The sequence below is a fragment of the Balaenoptera acutorostrata genome, chromosome 14 (assembly GCF_949987535.1).
Source record: "Balaenoptera acutorostrata chromosome 14, mBalAcu1.1, whole genome shotgun sequence".
In the NCBI taxonomy this organism is placed as follows: domain Eukaryota; kingdom Metazoa; phylum Chordata; class Mammalia; order Artiodactyla; family Balaenopteridae; genus Balaenoptera; species Balaenoptera acutorostrata.
The window spans coordinates 82,961,938-82,977,836 of record NC_080077.1 but is presented as its reverse complement, the minus strand read 5'-3'; the positions used below and the strand labels follow the sequence as shown (position 1 = coordinate 82,977,836).

General features: G+C 40.1%; 1 protein-coding gene across 2 annotated transcripts in view; it reads left to right on the top strand.

Moving 5' to 3' along the window:
* CD109 (CD109 molecule) overlaps positions 1–15,899 on the top strand; it is a 130,087-nt gene that overhangs the window by 91,725 nt on the left and 22,463 nt on the right. For both annotated transcript variants that reach the window (XM_057528034.1, XM_007166643.2), the window contains 6 exons: positions 2,250–2,379; positions 3,650–3,767; positions 5,512–5,625; positions 7,020–7,238; positions 7,967–8,111; positions 10,573–10,749. In XM_057528034.1, the coding sequence (XP_057384017.1) occupies positions 2,250–2,379; positions 3,650–3,767; positions 5,512–5,625; positions 7,020–7,238; positions 7,967–8,111; positions 10,573–10,749 (903 nt within the window). The remainder of the gene's footprint in view (positions 1–2,249; positions 2,380–3,649; positions 3,768–5,511; positions 5,626–7,019; positions 7,239–7,966; positions 8,112–10,572; positions 10,750–15,899) is intronic.

Here is a 15,899-nt window from a genome sequence, read left to right as displayed (position 1 = left end):
GACCATTGTTCAACAATCCTCAGTTAAGAGCCCCTTATCATTTGAAGCTCAAAAAATTTCAATTACAGATCCTTTAATCAACATTCAGTCACCTACTTTCCCTTTCCCTCTGTATACATTGATGACTCTCACGGAAGATTCAGTCTTACTCCTTTGTGAGGGATTTGAATGTCCATGTGGGTGGCCCATCTAATGGGCACTGTCCCGTGATCACCACTGTGGCAACAGTAGTCATAAGGTCACGTCATCACCCGACCACTGCCCTACCCCTAACATTTCAAGTGCCTGTCCTCCTACCTTGCATGTGCCCTCACTCCCCTAATTCTGTTAAATGTCTTCTTTGGTCTTGGCTTCTCCTGGTTATTCTGGGTCACTGGCTCCTTCTGCCCCTATTTGCCCCTAGTACTTGAACAACATGGTCAGTCAATTTGGTAGAATTCTTCCCTAGTCCCTTGTCCTTGCATGACATCTTTCCCATTAAACTCAACTCTGGAACACCCTGACTGTTTATCTTACCCCTGTTTATGCACCCTGATGCCCCAAAAATTACCTTAAATTTGATATGTCACAAACCATCACTTTTCCCTAATATGATTTGACTGATATATGAGCTCTTGAGTTGATATGATTCCATATCTCTGTTAATGAAATTATCATCTACCCATATGTCCGCATCAGAAACCTGGAACTCATCCTTAATTCTTTCCTCTCTCTCTGTCAGATGTGGAACAGCATAGTGGTTAAGAAAGGAACTTGGCATTAAATACTTCTGACTTTGAATTCTAGCTTTATGACCCTGAGAAAATTCATTAAGCTCCCTAAACCTCAGGTTTCTCCCTGAATTATAGGAATAATAATATTACCTATATTACAGGGTTGTTAGGAGGTTACATCCAAAAGGATGTAAAGTGCGTAGCACATGTTTGGCACTCACAAGTCTGCAATTACCTATTGTCTTATCCCTCAGATCCAGTTTGTTCATTCATTATTTAGTAGATGATATTAATTGCATGCCTGGCATGTAGGAGGCAATGGAGATTCCAGCTTGGTCTACTGGGGCAAGCCAGCACACAGAGGAGTAGGCTGAGGGCTGTGATGGGAGGTACAGCCTGCCGTGGGTGCACACAGAGGTCATCCAGCTGAGAGGCAGAGCAGGGTCGTTTCTCAAGGCTGTCCTTCCTCTCCTCTCGCTCATCAGCATGCCTCCTTGGGTGCCACAGGAGCCCCCTGTTTCTCCTGCCTCATTGCCCCAGCTCTAAACCACTGTTCACACTGAGACCAGAGTTACCATTATAAAACATGGGTTAGATTGTGCTTCTAATTTGTTTTAAAACCTTCAGTAGGCCATCATTACTTAAAAGATCAAGTTCAAATCCTTCAGCGTGGGATAACTGATACTTTAAAATCTGGACCCAAGCATTTGTTCTGTTCTCATTTCATGCCACTCTTCCCTAATACGCATTGTCATATTCCAGACATGCCTTTGTACTTGGCTTATTTTTTTTTCTCTTGTGTGAGATACTCTTTATCTGGAGGCGTAAGGAAATGGAATGCAGAAGACAGCGCAGAATGGGTTTTCTCCTCTAGCCATACCCTGTCCACCGTGCAGAGGCTGTAAAATCACCTGTTCTCTGCATGGTGGGCATTTGGCCTATGTGCGCTGTCACTCTTAGCATGTATTTGTCTGCCTCCTCTATAGACAATGGGTGGAGCTCATCACATTCATCTTGGTATCTTTGGTACCTTCTACAGTATAATTTTTTTTGAAATAATTTTAGGCTTACAGAAAAGTTGAAAGAATAGAGACAGGTGTGTCTATATGTCAGCATGCCTCTTTTATAAGAAAAAAGCTAATAAACTGGATGATTTTAGCATCTTGTGGATGGTGTAGCCAAAGGCAATCAGCACTAGGAATCTAAGAAGAGGAGAAGAGCAGAATTGGAGATAACTTTAAAAATGTGATTTAAGTTATTTTTTAGCAGCTGAACTCTAAGTAGTTTTTCAGGTATTGGTTGTAGGGCCATCAAACTTTTTTTTTTTTTTTTTTTTCTGGCTCTGCCATAGTGGCCATGTGGCTAGGGTAAGTCACGTGACTTCTGTGGGTCTCAGGTGCCTCTGTAAAACGAGAGGATTGGACAAGACAAACTCTAAAGGCCCGTCAGCTGAGAGGTGCTGTGATTCTGTGGACTAGATTTATGAACATTCTCTACAGTGGCGTTTTCCTAACAGTTGTCTATGTTTATTTTTAGATGACCGTATAGCGTTTTTGGAGGAAAATGAAGGATACTTGGTAGATTTTCATGACTTTTCTTTGGGTAGCAGTCCACGTGTCAGAAAGCATTTTCCAGAGACTTGGATTTGGCTAGACACCAGCATGGGGTAAACTTTTATAAAGTTCTTTGCTCATATATATTGTGTTTGGCCTTAGTTTTAAGTAAGTTTTGCCCTGTTTCTGATGTTTAAGTACAAACATAGAGTGATAAAGAACTAAATGGACCAAGAGTTTTTTTTAGAATGATATTTATTGTATTTAAATATAGTACTTAATAAAGCTGCATGTGAATTGTGGCAGTGAGAGTACCATCATGGAGAAGACTGGCCATTTTTCTAATGAAGGGTGATTTTAACTTCCCTGAAGTCTTGTGGTTCTCATTGGGGAAAGATTGCTGAGAATTCCTTTGTTGCCTTGAGATGGGAAGCGCTCATGATTATTCCCTCTGCCTTGTGGCTCCTCATAAAACATCCCTGTGAGCCACAGGAAGAAGGGGTGTGGACGTTGAAAGGAATTCAGCTTAGCTGACAAACTCTGTGCTACCTGGTGTGATGACTGAGCAGGTAAATCATGAAATCTACACATATTGTGAGTCAACTATTTACAGAAACTTGAAATAAGACACAAGTCAAACCTCAGAAAACAACAGCATAGACTAGGATACAGAGGGAAACTTTTATGCATATTGAGATAAACAAATTGGAGTTAAATTTGAAAAAGTGTATTATCTATACAAAACTTATGAAAAATCATGTTTATTCTGAAGATATAAACATTGTAGAAAGATTTTATTGGAATATGGATCAGTCTGCAGTGTTATGACCTTATTATGACCTATTCCTTGAGAACTTGGGGTCTACTGTTTTATGCTTAAATCTTTTTTTTTTTTTTTTTTTTTTATAGCTACTTTATTTATTTATTTATTTATTTTTTATATTTATTTTTGGCTGTGTTGGGTCTTCGGTTCGTGCGAGGGCTTTCTCTGGTTACGGCAAGTGGGGGCCACTCTTCATCGCGGTGCGGGGACCACTCTTCATCGCGGTGCGCGGGCCTCTCACTGTCGCGGCCTCTCCCGCTGCGGGGCACAGGCTCCAGACGCGCAGGCTCAGTAGTTGTGGCTCACGGGCCCAGCTGCTCCGTGGCATGTGGGATCTTCCCAGACCAGGGCTCGAACCCGTGTCCCCTGCATTAGCAGGCAGATTCTCAACCACTGCGCCACCAGGGAAGCCCCTTATGCTTAAATCTTTAAAACAATTTAGATATGTAAATGATTTGGAAAATTAAAATTCTTCCAAAACATGGTTTCAGGTTATGTTGGCCAATTTTGAAATGTGTCAGTTCTCGGTTTGGTGACTTTTATGTTTATCTTGACTTCAGTTCCAGGACTTCCCAAGAATTTGAAGTTACTGTACCTGATTCTATCACTTCTTGGGTTGCAACTGCTTTTGTGATCTCTGAGGATTTAGGTCTTGGACTCACAACTACTCCAGTGGAGGTAGTATATTAAAGGGCTGCTGATAAATGGTAAAGTGCCACGAACCAAAGAAAGTGTCAGCTCCTCAATGGATTTTAAAAAAGTGATTGCTGATGATGTTGATCACAGTTTAGAGATTCCTTGGCGTTTCCTTTTTGTTTTTTCATCTGTTTTACACTTTAGAATGTGAGCTGTATTAAACTGCTAAATATGCTAGCTCTGTATTAAGATTTGGATAGAAAGTTTATTATTGACTGAGTCCAACCACTTCCAAAGGCCAGAAGAGAGAGAATATTTCCGTGCATCCCTCTTTAAGGACAAGCAGAACTTCTCAAAATGTCCCCTAGCAAACATTCCTTCACATCTCTTAGATCAAATTTCATCTCATGTCGCTTCCTAAACCCTTCACTGACAAGAGGAATGTAATGGCCGTGACTGGTCTTAGACCAGTAGCTTTCACCTCTGTCATACCTGAAGCCAGCTTTTTATAACAGCTATTCTTTTTGTCCCTCTACCATCTATGCAAAATGAAATGCATAGAAAATATAATATACCTACACACTCAATTTAAAAAAAAATCAATAAGATGCCCTAAGTGAAATAGTGAGGAGAAATAAAAGGAAAGTACTGTATAATAAAATAATATACTTTTCAGTATGTAAGTGGCCAGGCCTAGTTACACTAGAAGGCATAGTACCATATTTGAATATTTACACCGTGCATAGAATCACCCTATGTGTAACAGCTGCACATGCAGTTTGATATACGTGTATTGTTTTAGCAACTCAAAAACCTTGAGTGGTGCTGCCTGAGGTGATGTAAAGTTTTGAAATAGTGAACAAGTTTTGAAAGAGTTACAAAACAAAGTGTAGTTTCCTCTTGATTTACAAAATAGTTGTATACTGACAGATGTTTTGGGTTTATATATACGTTGGAATTAGGTTGTAAGCCCAGGTCATTTTAAGCAGGTACTTTATCTACATGAAGGAACAGTCAAGAATCATGAGGGACACGGAACAATTCTTCCTTGTCTGGGACTGTCCTGAGTGCACAGACCTTCACCCACTAAGTGCCAAGAGCACACTATTGTGACAGTCTGACACTTCCACAAATGTCCAAATAAACCTCTAGGAGGGGATTAACTGCTGCCAGTGAGAAGCTTGGGCAGTGCTATCAGAGTTGAGTGACCAATGAGGAAGCACAAGTATGTGTATGTATATGTTACAGGGTAGCAGGCAAAACATCATTTAGACTTTTCACATGAGTCCAAAACAGATGCTGTTTCATTTGGCCAGTGGCTTTAGAAGAAGAATGGTAGAACCAACATGGCAGAGTAGAAGAAGAGAGACTTAGTTGTGGCCTCAGACACGCTGGGATCCAGTTCTGGCTCCTACACTTTGCAGCAGTGTGATCTTGTACCGGTTACAGAGATGTCTGAGCTTCAGATTTCTTTTCTGTAAAACATGATCATAACACCTGCCTACGTAGGTGTAATGACTAAATGAAATAATTTGTGTAATGTCCCTGGTTCCTAGTAGCCATTTCATAAAATGTAGTGGTTACTGTGTTAAATAACATAAATCAGATCAACGTGCCCCCGTTCGTTTGGGGTAGGTTGCTGTGTGCTTTCTGTGGGTAGGCAAGTGGACATTTCTATGTGAAGTTAGTTATAAGCGTCACAGGTTTTGTGAGATTTGCTTTTAATTGCGTAAAGTGTGAAGCACTTGGACTTGAATAAAATCTGTATTCATTGTCTTCTTTTCAGCTCCAATCCTTCCAACCGTTTTTCATTTTTTTGAATCTTCCCTACTCTGTTGTCAGAGGTGAAGAATTTGCTTTGGAAGTAACCATATTCAATTATTTGAAAGATGTCACTGAGGTAATATACTAATCATCATTTACAATTCAGGAAAAAAATGAAGAAAACATGCGGAGATTGGGTTATGTAGTGTTTGGGCATCTAAGCATTCTATACATTTCTGGGAGATTGAAAATAGCCAGACTTGGCCCACAATTTCTTCTGCTTGTTAATGTCGAAGGATATTGCTAGCATGTCCAAGCATCCTTGCCTTAATTTCTAGCATGGGTTCTCTGCTTTAGTCATGCAACTTCGTCTCTGTGGCATATCTTTCTCTTTCCTGCCCCACCTCCCCTGCATTTTTGCCCTACTCTCCTCCCACATCTAGAATGTGTCTCCGCTTCTCACTGCTGTTCTGTGCCCACGGCAGGTGGCAAGAATTTATTCCTTTCAAGACCCGGTTTGAAACTAAGGTGTCTTTCCTGAGGAATCTCACCCATGCTGTTGTGCCTGTGTTTATATTCTGTTTTCAAGGCTTTGTCTTTTGAGTCATGGCCCGGTGTCTCCTTAGCTAGTCAGTTCCCTGTAAGGCAGGGGTAGGCCCACTGTTTGTCCTGTGCCTACAGTAGTGTAAACGAAATGATTTTTCCTCCCGGAGTAGGTAGGGATTGTGATTAACCTTATTACCTGAAAATGCCATAACCTCTTTAAGCACTATGTCTAGAGAGTAAACTGTTTCTTATTTTCTAATTTTACTTTTTAATCTTGTCAACATGGTCCAGTGTAGAGAGCAAAAGTCAGAAGGTCCACATTCAATGTCCAGCTCCTCCACTTACCAGCAAATAACTTAATTGCAGTTTACTCATCTGTCAGGTAGGAAATATTTTGAGAAACAGATGAGAAAATAAATGGGAAAACAATTCATAAAATCTAAGACCCAGAGGAATGCGATTCTTGATGAGCCTGGCAACTTTGACATATTTTATGAAAGTTTACAACCGACATGTGTTTCAGGACTAGTGTCTGAGTCATACTTTTCTTGGAATAATTTTAGCAGAGACTCTCCATGAATGTAATAACATTTCATCCTGTTTGCCTCAGGCTTTTCTGATGGGACTAGTGTCCCAGGATGACATAGATGAGTCAGGCTGGTGGCAGTACCATGACATGAAATAACCTTTTTGGGTACCTCCTTTCACTCAGACTTCGGAAAATGAGAGAATTTAATGTTAGTGGGAGTTTAATGTTAGAAATGGAACTGAAGAATGCCATTTCCCCACATGTCTTGAGGTAGATGGAGAAAGCATAGGAAAGAAACTAGGTTTTTCCTGACACCCTTTCACCCTCCCCTTGGCTGAACCTTTCTGTCTCATTTTTCTCTAGTGTCGGGCCTCATAGATTTAACCGCACTTAGAGCAACATTTTACTGGGGAGCAATTTATTATACAAAAGCTGTGATGATTTTTTTCTTCTAGGTTAAGGTAATCATTGAGAAAAGTGACGCGTTTGATATTCTAATGGCTTCGAATGAAATAAATGCCACAGGACACCAGCAGACGGTTCTGGTTCCCAGTGAGGATGGGGCAACTGTTCTTTTCCCGGTCAGGCCAACACATCTGGGGGAAATGCCCATCACAGTCACAGCTGTTTCACCTGCTGCTTCCGATGCTGTCACCCAGAGGATTTTAGTGAAGGTAAATACTTGAAGTCTAAATAAATAGAATGGAAATATATAATTGAAAAGGAAACAGAAGGTGGTTTTTCTCTTGGTTAAATTTGTTTTCAAGACGGAGTAGGTCATCTTCTCCACCCTCCTGGTAATGCCTAATGGTTTTCTCATCTGAATGTAAAAATATATCACGTATGTTTTTAAAGGTAATTGCCAACGTCTTCTTTAAATTTATAGTATGACTATAAGGCAAGTTACATTTACAGTCTGTGTGGCATTGGGATCCTATTAAATCATGCCAAGTTGATAAGTAGATTTTGAATTTTGGAATTCCTCAGTACAGGTAGAAGAGGTTTTGTAGGTTTTTTCAGAGAAGACAGTATGCACAAAAAGACAACTCAGCACAGTAGATAAGCACTTGTGTTCTGGAGTAAGACAGCTCTGGGTTTCATCCCACCTTTGTCAAGGGTGCCTTTGCACAAGGTACTTAACCTCTGTCTTTGGATAATAAAAGGACCTACCTCAGAGGGTTTCTCATCTTCTCCTTTATCATTTCCATTGCCATTCTATGAAATGTTTTGACTAATTTAACTAGAAAGGAAACATTTGTTAACAGATTTGAAGCAATAATCAAGACACTGTAGGTACTTATCTAACCATATACAGGCCAGATGATTGACTTATTATCTGCATATAGTTCTCTGTAAACAGATGAGTAGGGACCATGTTAATCATGTTCCTTTTTATCAACAGGCTGAAGGAATAGAAAAATCATATTCACAATCCATCTTATTAGACCTGACCGACAGCAAGCTACAAACTACCCTGAAAACTTTGAGTTTCTCCTTTCCTCCTCATATAGTGAGTGGCAGTGAGAGAGTTCAGATCACTGCAATTGGTAAGAACAGACTATATCACCATCACTACTGGTTTATTTGTATATGATACTATATATTTTTCATTTATTTGTAGGTATCTCTTCTTTTTTTAATTACTTTTTCAAATTGAAGTATAGTTGATTTACATTGTTTCAGGTGTACAGCAAAGTGCTTCAGTTATACATACATGTATATATATTCTCTTTCAGATTCTTTTCTGAAAAAGAGTAGTTTATTACAAGATAGTTTATAGTTTATTACAAGATATTGAATATAGTTCCCTGTGTTATAAGTAGGTCCATATTTAGGTGTATTTTCTTATTTAATCCTAATGAGAAGAAGTTACAAAAAGTTTTTAGCTGGTGCCGACCACTGATTACGGTAGGAAGGCAGGTAAGATGTATGTCCTGGACCAGTTCTTCTCAGTCTTCAAGGTGCATGTGAATCACCTGGGGAGCTTGTGTGAAGGCAGATCCTGGCTTGGGAGGCCTGGGGCGGGGCCTTGGATTCTGCATTTCTAACAAGCTCCCAGGCGATGCCGGTGCTTCCGCTGTGCAGACCACTCTTTCGAGTAGCCAGACCACACTCTCGTATGGTTATCCTGCCTCTGTGGCTCTCGACCACTGGTGAATATCCCTTCTGTGGAGCTTTGGAAATACACAAATATCTGGGATCCACTCTCGAGCTACTCAGTCAGAATCTCTTGGGCTGTGGCTAGGGCATGTATGTTTTGAAAAGCTTCCACGAGTGCTTCTGGTAACCAGAGGTTGAGGACCACTGCCTCTAGCAGTTCCCTGTGCAGACACAAGTACCCTTTACAGTTTGAAGCTACCCACCGACTTAGTCACCCTCTCCTAGGTACCTTCTGGTAACCCCAAAGTCCTTTCAACTATTAGACAGAGCTTCCACACAGATGGTTTATTTATGTGGTTGTGCTTTGCAAATAACTGAAAGAAATATTTAGATGAATGACATCTAACTATCGGGTTGGTCAAAAGGTTCGTTAGGGTTTTTCCGTAAGATGTAACGAAACTTTTTGGCCAACCCAATAGTTTAGATCTTTGAGGTGTCAGGACCTAAGGCACTTTTTCAGAGGTTCTTTTAAATCTCCCCTGCAAGTGTAATGCTTTTTATTATAACCTCAAACAACCAGTTCCCCTAGAGAGGACTTTTTTGGGAGACTTAGATATAATTCTTAAAAAGAATTAAATAAGCTTTCTATTTAGGGGAATACATTCTGCCTAAGAACCTCCCACAGTGCCAGGATGCTGGGAGATGATGTGGTACACATGCACACACGCACGGAGGGAAGAAGCCTTGAAGTTTAAGTGTGTACCATCGCTCCTTATGTTGGAATGAGTCTGCTGTTGTTATTGAAGTGCTCTGAGGTTTAATTTTCAAGCTTGATTTAAATAATGGTTTTTCAAGTGTTATTTTTATATGGGATTTATATATTTTAAAAAAACCTATTTGGTAGCCCAGATGTGTGAATATTAGCTTGCTTCTTTGGATTTTGAGAGTCTAAGTTTATGTTCACTTTGAATATTAAAAACATACCCTGCAGTAGTAATAAAAATAAAAAACATAACCTGCAGTGGTATTTATCTCTCTGTGTTAATATCTAAAGTTTGAGACATCATACGCTAGCATGGCTGTAGCCTACCTACCTGAAGATCTTCCCCTCTTTTTTGGATTCGTTTTTTTTGGAGCAGATTTTTACTAGGTGTTTGGACTTGGAATGGTGTAAGTTTCTAAAATAAACCACATTGACCAATATTCTTCTCTATACAGTTCAACCATAGTGAGGTCAGAATTAGAACTCAGCCTTTACATTTCTAAATTCTTACTTATTTTCTTGAGTTATGGTGTTAGACTGTGGTTAGAGGAATGTGGGTAAGCATGTGTTTTGTTTAACTTTATATTACTAACTTTGAAGAATATTTTTAATCCTTTTGATCCTGAGATTTATTGAAACGCTTATACTTGTTAGTTCTACTTTGTTGTTGATAGATAGAGCACATTGAAAAATACCACAACCCTGCCCTGAAAAACATCATTTCTCAAGAATTTGTAGTGTATTAGTAAGGAAATCAAAATAAAGTTCTATTTACGTGAAGAATATTAAGAATAAAACATTTCTTTCCCATGTAAGAATGATGGTTTCCTAATGCAATTCCTGACATTTTTGTTCAGAAATTTTATTTTAAACTTGGTTTTTGCTTATATGTGCTGTATCTTTGAGCTAAAAGTCTCCTAATTTGTCACATAATCTACAAGTTCAGTACCACTGTATTGTCATTTATTTGACCAGTCTTCCTAAAAGCTTGATGTAAAGTTTCTATAAATACTATGTTCCACGCAGTGGAATAGTCATATTGCTTCAGTGTCAGATGCTTTCTGCTCTCAGTGGACATCTCTTTGCCACCAGGAGGTACAGTTACTGAGGATTTGCTGCATGTCATGAATATCTTGTGCTTTCAGGAGATATTCTTGGTTCTTCCATCAGTGGCTTAACCTCACTGATTCGAATGCCTTATGGCTGTGGCGAACAGAACATGATAAATTTTGCTCCAAATATTTACGTTTTGGATTACCTGACTAAAAAGAAACAACTGACTGAGAATTTAAAAGAAAAAGCCCTTTCATTTATGAGACAAGGTAAGCATTTTAGAAACACACTTTTATGTGTAAAAATACATTTATTCTTTTCTTTTTTTTTTTTTTCGGTCCGAGTTGACTCTATACCATATTTCAAAATAGACAGATTTTGTCTTTGCTCTGTGATTGTGGCACTGGATGGTGTGGAATGTGCTAGAAGTGTGGGCAGTGGGACGCTGCCACCACTCGTCCTCAGCTCAGGGCTCACTGATGGCTGCTAAGATGTTTGTTAAGGAGTTTGTTCCTGGAGGGGTTTGTACCTTCATAAGGGATTGGAAATTTAAAGCCACTTAAAGATCTGAAGGAATGAGTATTCATTCCACATTTCTAGAGCACCTCTTAGGGCCAGGGTCAGTTCCAGTGCTGAGGAAGCAGGAAGTCAGGCCTTTCCTCCCAGGGAAGTCCCTGTTCAGTGGAGAAAGGCCACTGGTAAACACACGAGGCTTCCTGTGGTGGGGACCTCCTCAGCGCATTTAACATTTCAAGTAGTTGGGGGGTTAGGAGAGAAGGGTGTGTATGGGGGCCCCTGCTGGCCACTCGGGAAACGCCACACCGGTGACAACTCTGCCCTTGCTCCTGTAGAGGCTGATTCTGTTTGCAGACACCAGGCTCTGTGTCTACAAGTTGCTAATAACAACAGATAACATCGGTTTACGCTTACTATGTGGCAGGCAGTGTTCTAAGCACCTTGCATAATATCTCACTTACTGGTCACAATCAGTATGACTATCATCTTCCTATTTTTACAGACGAAGCAACTCAGGCACAGAAAAGTTACCTAACTTGCTAGGGTCACATAACAAGTGATGGCAGAGCTGGGATTTGAACTCACTCTCTGGCCCCAGAGTCCATGCTCTATTTGTGTCCATACTTAGGAGAAAATGGACAGTTGTGAGGCATTTTGAATAATAATGATGTAGACTTGATTTCCTCGAATATTGCAAAAGCCAGCCACCCAAAGTCACAGTCTGTGCTTTGTGCGTCGCAGTTTGGAAGCTTTGTGCTTCCATTAGGGGACCTCTAGCAAGATCTCTGTGTAGCTGAGTTCATCATTCTGCACAGTCTGGGGGACTTGCTGTCCATCAAACTGATGAAGATTAGAATGGTTCAGGCAAAATAATAAGAAAATGCTTGTTCAGTATAATCTACAAATTGAATCAACACTTTCCACCCTAACTTTTAATTTTTTTTAAATTTATTTTTTTTACAATGAATGGGTTAAATGCCAATAGAGGCAAGCTGTTAGTGGTTTGGCTAACTTTTCCACAGTTAAGAATTCGAAAGCTTAGTAAAGACATTATTTTAACGTGGACTTTTTTTCTAGGTTCCCTCATTATGTAGAGACATGTTTATCCTAAACTAAATTCTATGTAATAATGATAATAACTAACTCTATTTGTTTTACAAATGTTTTCATTTAATTCTCACAAAAACCCTTGGAGGTAGGTGTACTGTTATTATTTCCCTTTTGCAGATGAGGAAACTGAGGCACAGGGAGGCTAAATAACTTACCCATGGTTCCCCTGGTGGTCTGACTGTAGTTCATGGTCAGAATGCCATGAGATAGCGTTAATTTGCAACGTTCTTAGGTTGTTGGAAGCAATAGGAGAGGATGCAGGAGGGGCAGGAATTGGGCCAAGATGCTTCAGTATGACCAAAGTGCAAGAGGTCTCAATGGGTGTTCTGATAAAATAGTAGGAGAGGACCATGGGTCCCGTAGGGAAGGAGAAACCAGAGGTTAGCATCTGGGTGTCAGGTTAGACCAGAGGGAGCTGTAAGATGTTGGGTCCAAGGGGCTGAGCTGCAGTCAGTGTCCTGAGTGCCCCCTGGGCTAGGCTGGCAGACGAGGGCTGAGTGCAAGTAAGGGAGCTGTGAGTCAGGACTCGCCTGCTGTGTGGGAGGCCACACTTAAGGGAGGCCAGCGTTGGGATCAGGGCTGGGTGTGACCGGAGTTCTGCTGTGTAGGAGATAGTGGTATAGTTTCCCTCAGATTAGAGCCAGGCCCTGCAGGCATTTATGACATCTCAGGCCCAGGTCCTTAAGTCCTCTAGGAAATTCTCAAAGATCTAGCAATTGGTACTTTCTATACTGAGCTGCCCATTAAAAATTATTCTCCTTTCTGTGTATGTTTGTGAATCAGTCATTTTTTTTTCAGTTTAGCTATTAATTTATTTGAATGGTAAAAAATCAAATGTTTTATCATATACGTAGAAAACATATGTTATTAATTTTTCAAGAAAAATGGTACTTATATACTAAGATATTTCCCCTGTGATTTCCAGGTACTTATGGTCTTCATATAATGCGTCTTTGCATGTCCTCTACCTGGAATGGTCTTCATGAACTGTGAACTATGTTTGCTTGATAAAATCTACTGATTATTAAAGTGAATCAGTCATATTTTATGTAAATACAAGAGCTGCTTTTTCCAAGTTTGGTTATAATTAAGTTTAAGCAGTGGTACCAGGGGCTCTGTTTGGTATAGTGTGTGTCACGCTAAAATCGGGTGAGATCTTTGCACATTGCCATATATTTAAAGAGATGAGTAAAAAATATTTTCACAATTTAATTCAGCACCTTTTTAAGACAAGATTCTGACTTGTATTTGAAATTTAGTTTGGCTAGTTTCAGGTAGGGAGTATGTAGGACCTAGACTGGTGCTTTATAACTTGATACACATTCTTTGGGATATTTTAATAAAATAAAGTAAAATATTTTAGAAAATGCCATTGATTGCCTATTTTATATGCTTTATGAACTATAATGTTGGCTAATCAAATATCAATGCTTTAAAGAGACAGAATAAATTTTATAGTTTGAACCATTTAAGGAACAATAATTCATGCCTTAAAAATAATTTGAGTTTCTGTCCTAGACACTTTGCTCTGGGTTAGTAGATGCCCTAAAAAATGAACAGTCCAAATCCTCAGTATCTGTTTTTTTTTTAAAAGGAGCGCTGGTCCCCAGGCCCATCCTGGCGAGGTAGGTGCCAGAATGCAATTTCAAAGCAACCCTGCATTGCTTGGGAGCCTTCATCACATTTGCTGGTTGTCAGAAGGCACAGAGCAGCCAGAGGGCAGAAAAAGCTTTGTGGGCAGAAAGAAGAGCACTGCAGCTGTGAGGTGGGCGAGTCCCACCAGGGGAGAGGTAGAGCCGTGGTTACAGCCCCGGCGGTGGAGACCGTGAGGCCTGGGCCCTGAATCCTGCCTCCTGCTCTGGGCTGGTTTCCGCAGCCTCGTCTTTCCACCTATAAGACATGGGTAAATAAGTAGCCACTTCCTAGGGCTGTTTTGAAGACTAAAGGAGGTATTTTAACACATAGTAAATGCCCAGTAACTGTCAGCTGTAATATAGTGAGTGGCATCTAACGAGGGAGATAGGGTCTAAAGTCAGCAAGTAAATTCTGTCCGTTCTACCTCTAAAAACAAGTGTGAAATTCCCCCACTCTCTCCATCCCAGGCTGATTGATCTACTCTGACATGCCATTGCTGACCTGCCTACTCCAGCAGCTTCCTAAATAGACCCTTTGCCAATATACTCACCCTCCTTCAATACAGTCTCTGCATATTTTATAATCAAAGGGATCTTTTGATAATGTCAAGATCACATCACTTCCTTAAATTCTCCAGTGGGTTCCTCGCCTGGGCCTGCAAAGCCCTGAGTGAATGCCAGGCCCCATCTTTCACCTCACCTGAAGCTGCCCCCTCAGGGCTCTGTCAGCCTGCATCTGGCATGCTCTCAGCCCCATGGCGCTGAGGGCCTTTCCACCTGTCCTGCCTTCTGGATGCTCTTCCCCCAGATCTTCCCAGGGCTGGTTCCTTCTCATCATCCAGGTGGTGTTTTCCTCAAAGTGGCCTTCCCTGACCTTTCAGCAGCTCTCACTTAAGTTATTCCATTGTATATTCTTCATCACACTTAACATTATTTAAAATGTTCTTGTTTTTCGGTTATCTGACTGTCTCCTGCACAAGAAGGTAAGCGCCCTGACAGAGGGGACTGTATTGAATCCCTTCTCCATGGGATCACCATATGGGCCCCTCAGTAGGTGCAGAATGGGTGAATGCATTCGTATCAATATTCACTTCTTTGGGCTTTAGGGTGATCATCCTAACGTGGAGATCGGGTCTAGAAGATCTCTCCGGTGTTTCCACGATACATGGTTGTTTCTAAACACCGAAGTTGCTCCCTGGCTTTGGCACGTTTTTATGAGCTAGGAAATCTGACCTGAGGTTTCAACGTGTTACATTCTGAGCTGGTGAAATGGCTGATGGGAGTCAGTCCGATGAGCTCCTCAAAATGTATCTTTTCACATGCTGAACTAAATTATATTTCAAAGTAGTGGACAAAAACTTCTCGGTGTAATGATTTTCATGATGAAATCAGTGTCTCATTTCAGAGACTCTGTTTTTTCTTTTGCTATTACATTTGCCAAAAAAAATTTTTTTTTTCAAATACACTGTAATTGTTTTTATTTTTTAAGGAATTAAAGTGGCTTTGGCACAAGTCATGATTTATATTACTTAAATGTCAGTTATGAACAGCACATGGTTTTCCTTAAATCATGCTTGGCCCAGGAGCCCAGTAACCTAACTTATTGTTTTTTTGGTCAAAACAATAGCTACATCATTGAATGAAGTGTCTTTCACTGTCAAAAAGAAAAATAGAACCATAACATGGAAACTGTTTTTGATAAGGACTAGAAAATCCCAGACCTGTTAATTGGAGAGTTAAACCACCTGTTTTTCTCAAATATTTAAACTGCAGTGCATGTGGCTCAGTTTTTCAAGTAAGACTCAGACCAAACTTAGTTGAAAACACATTATATTTTCTCTATTGGAATAAAAACAGGAAAAAAGTAGGTTTCAGAATTCTGATGCTGCATTTGGCCATCACAAGAATGGCTAGAGGCAATAGTGAAGATGCTAAAAAAGAAAACATTGGTGAAGTTCTCACTTTCCATTTCATGTCAGAGAGAGTAAGGAAGTTGATAACAAATACTCTTCTTTTAGTACAGAGAATATTTTTATCAGCTTTTAACCAGAGAAAGTGATTGATACAGCCACAAGCAGCCAATTTTACTTCATTTATTTGTATGCAATTTTGACACTTGTGGTAAACTAAGTCAAATTATGTTTAGAACATTACTTTTC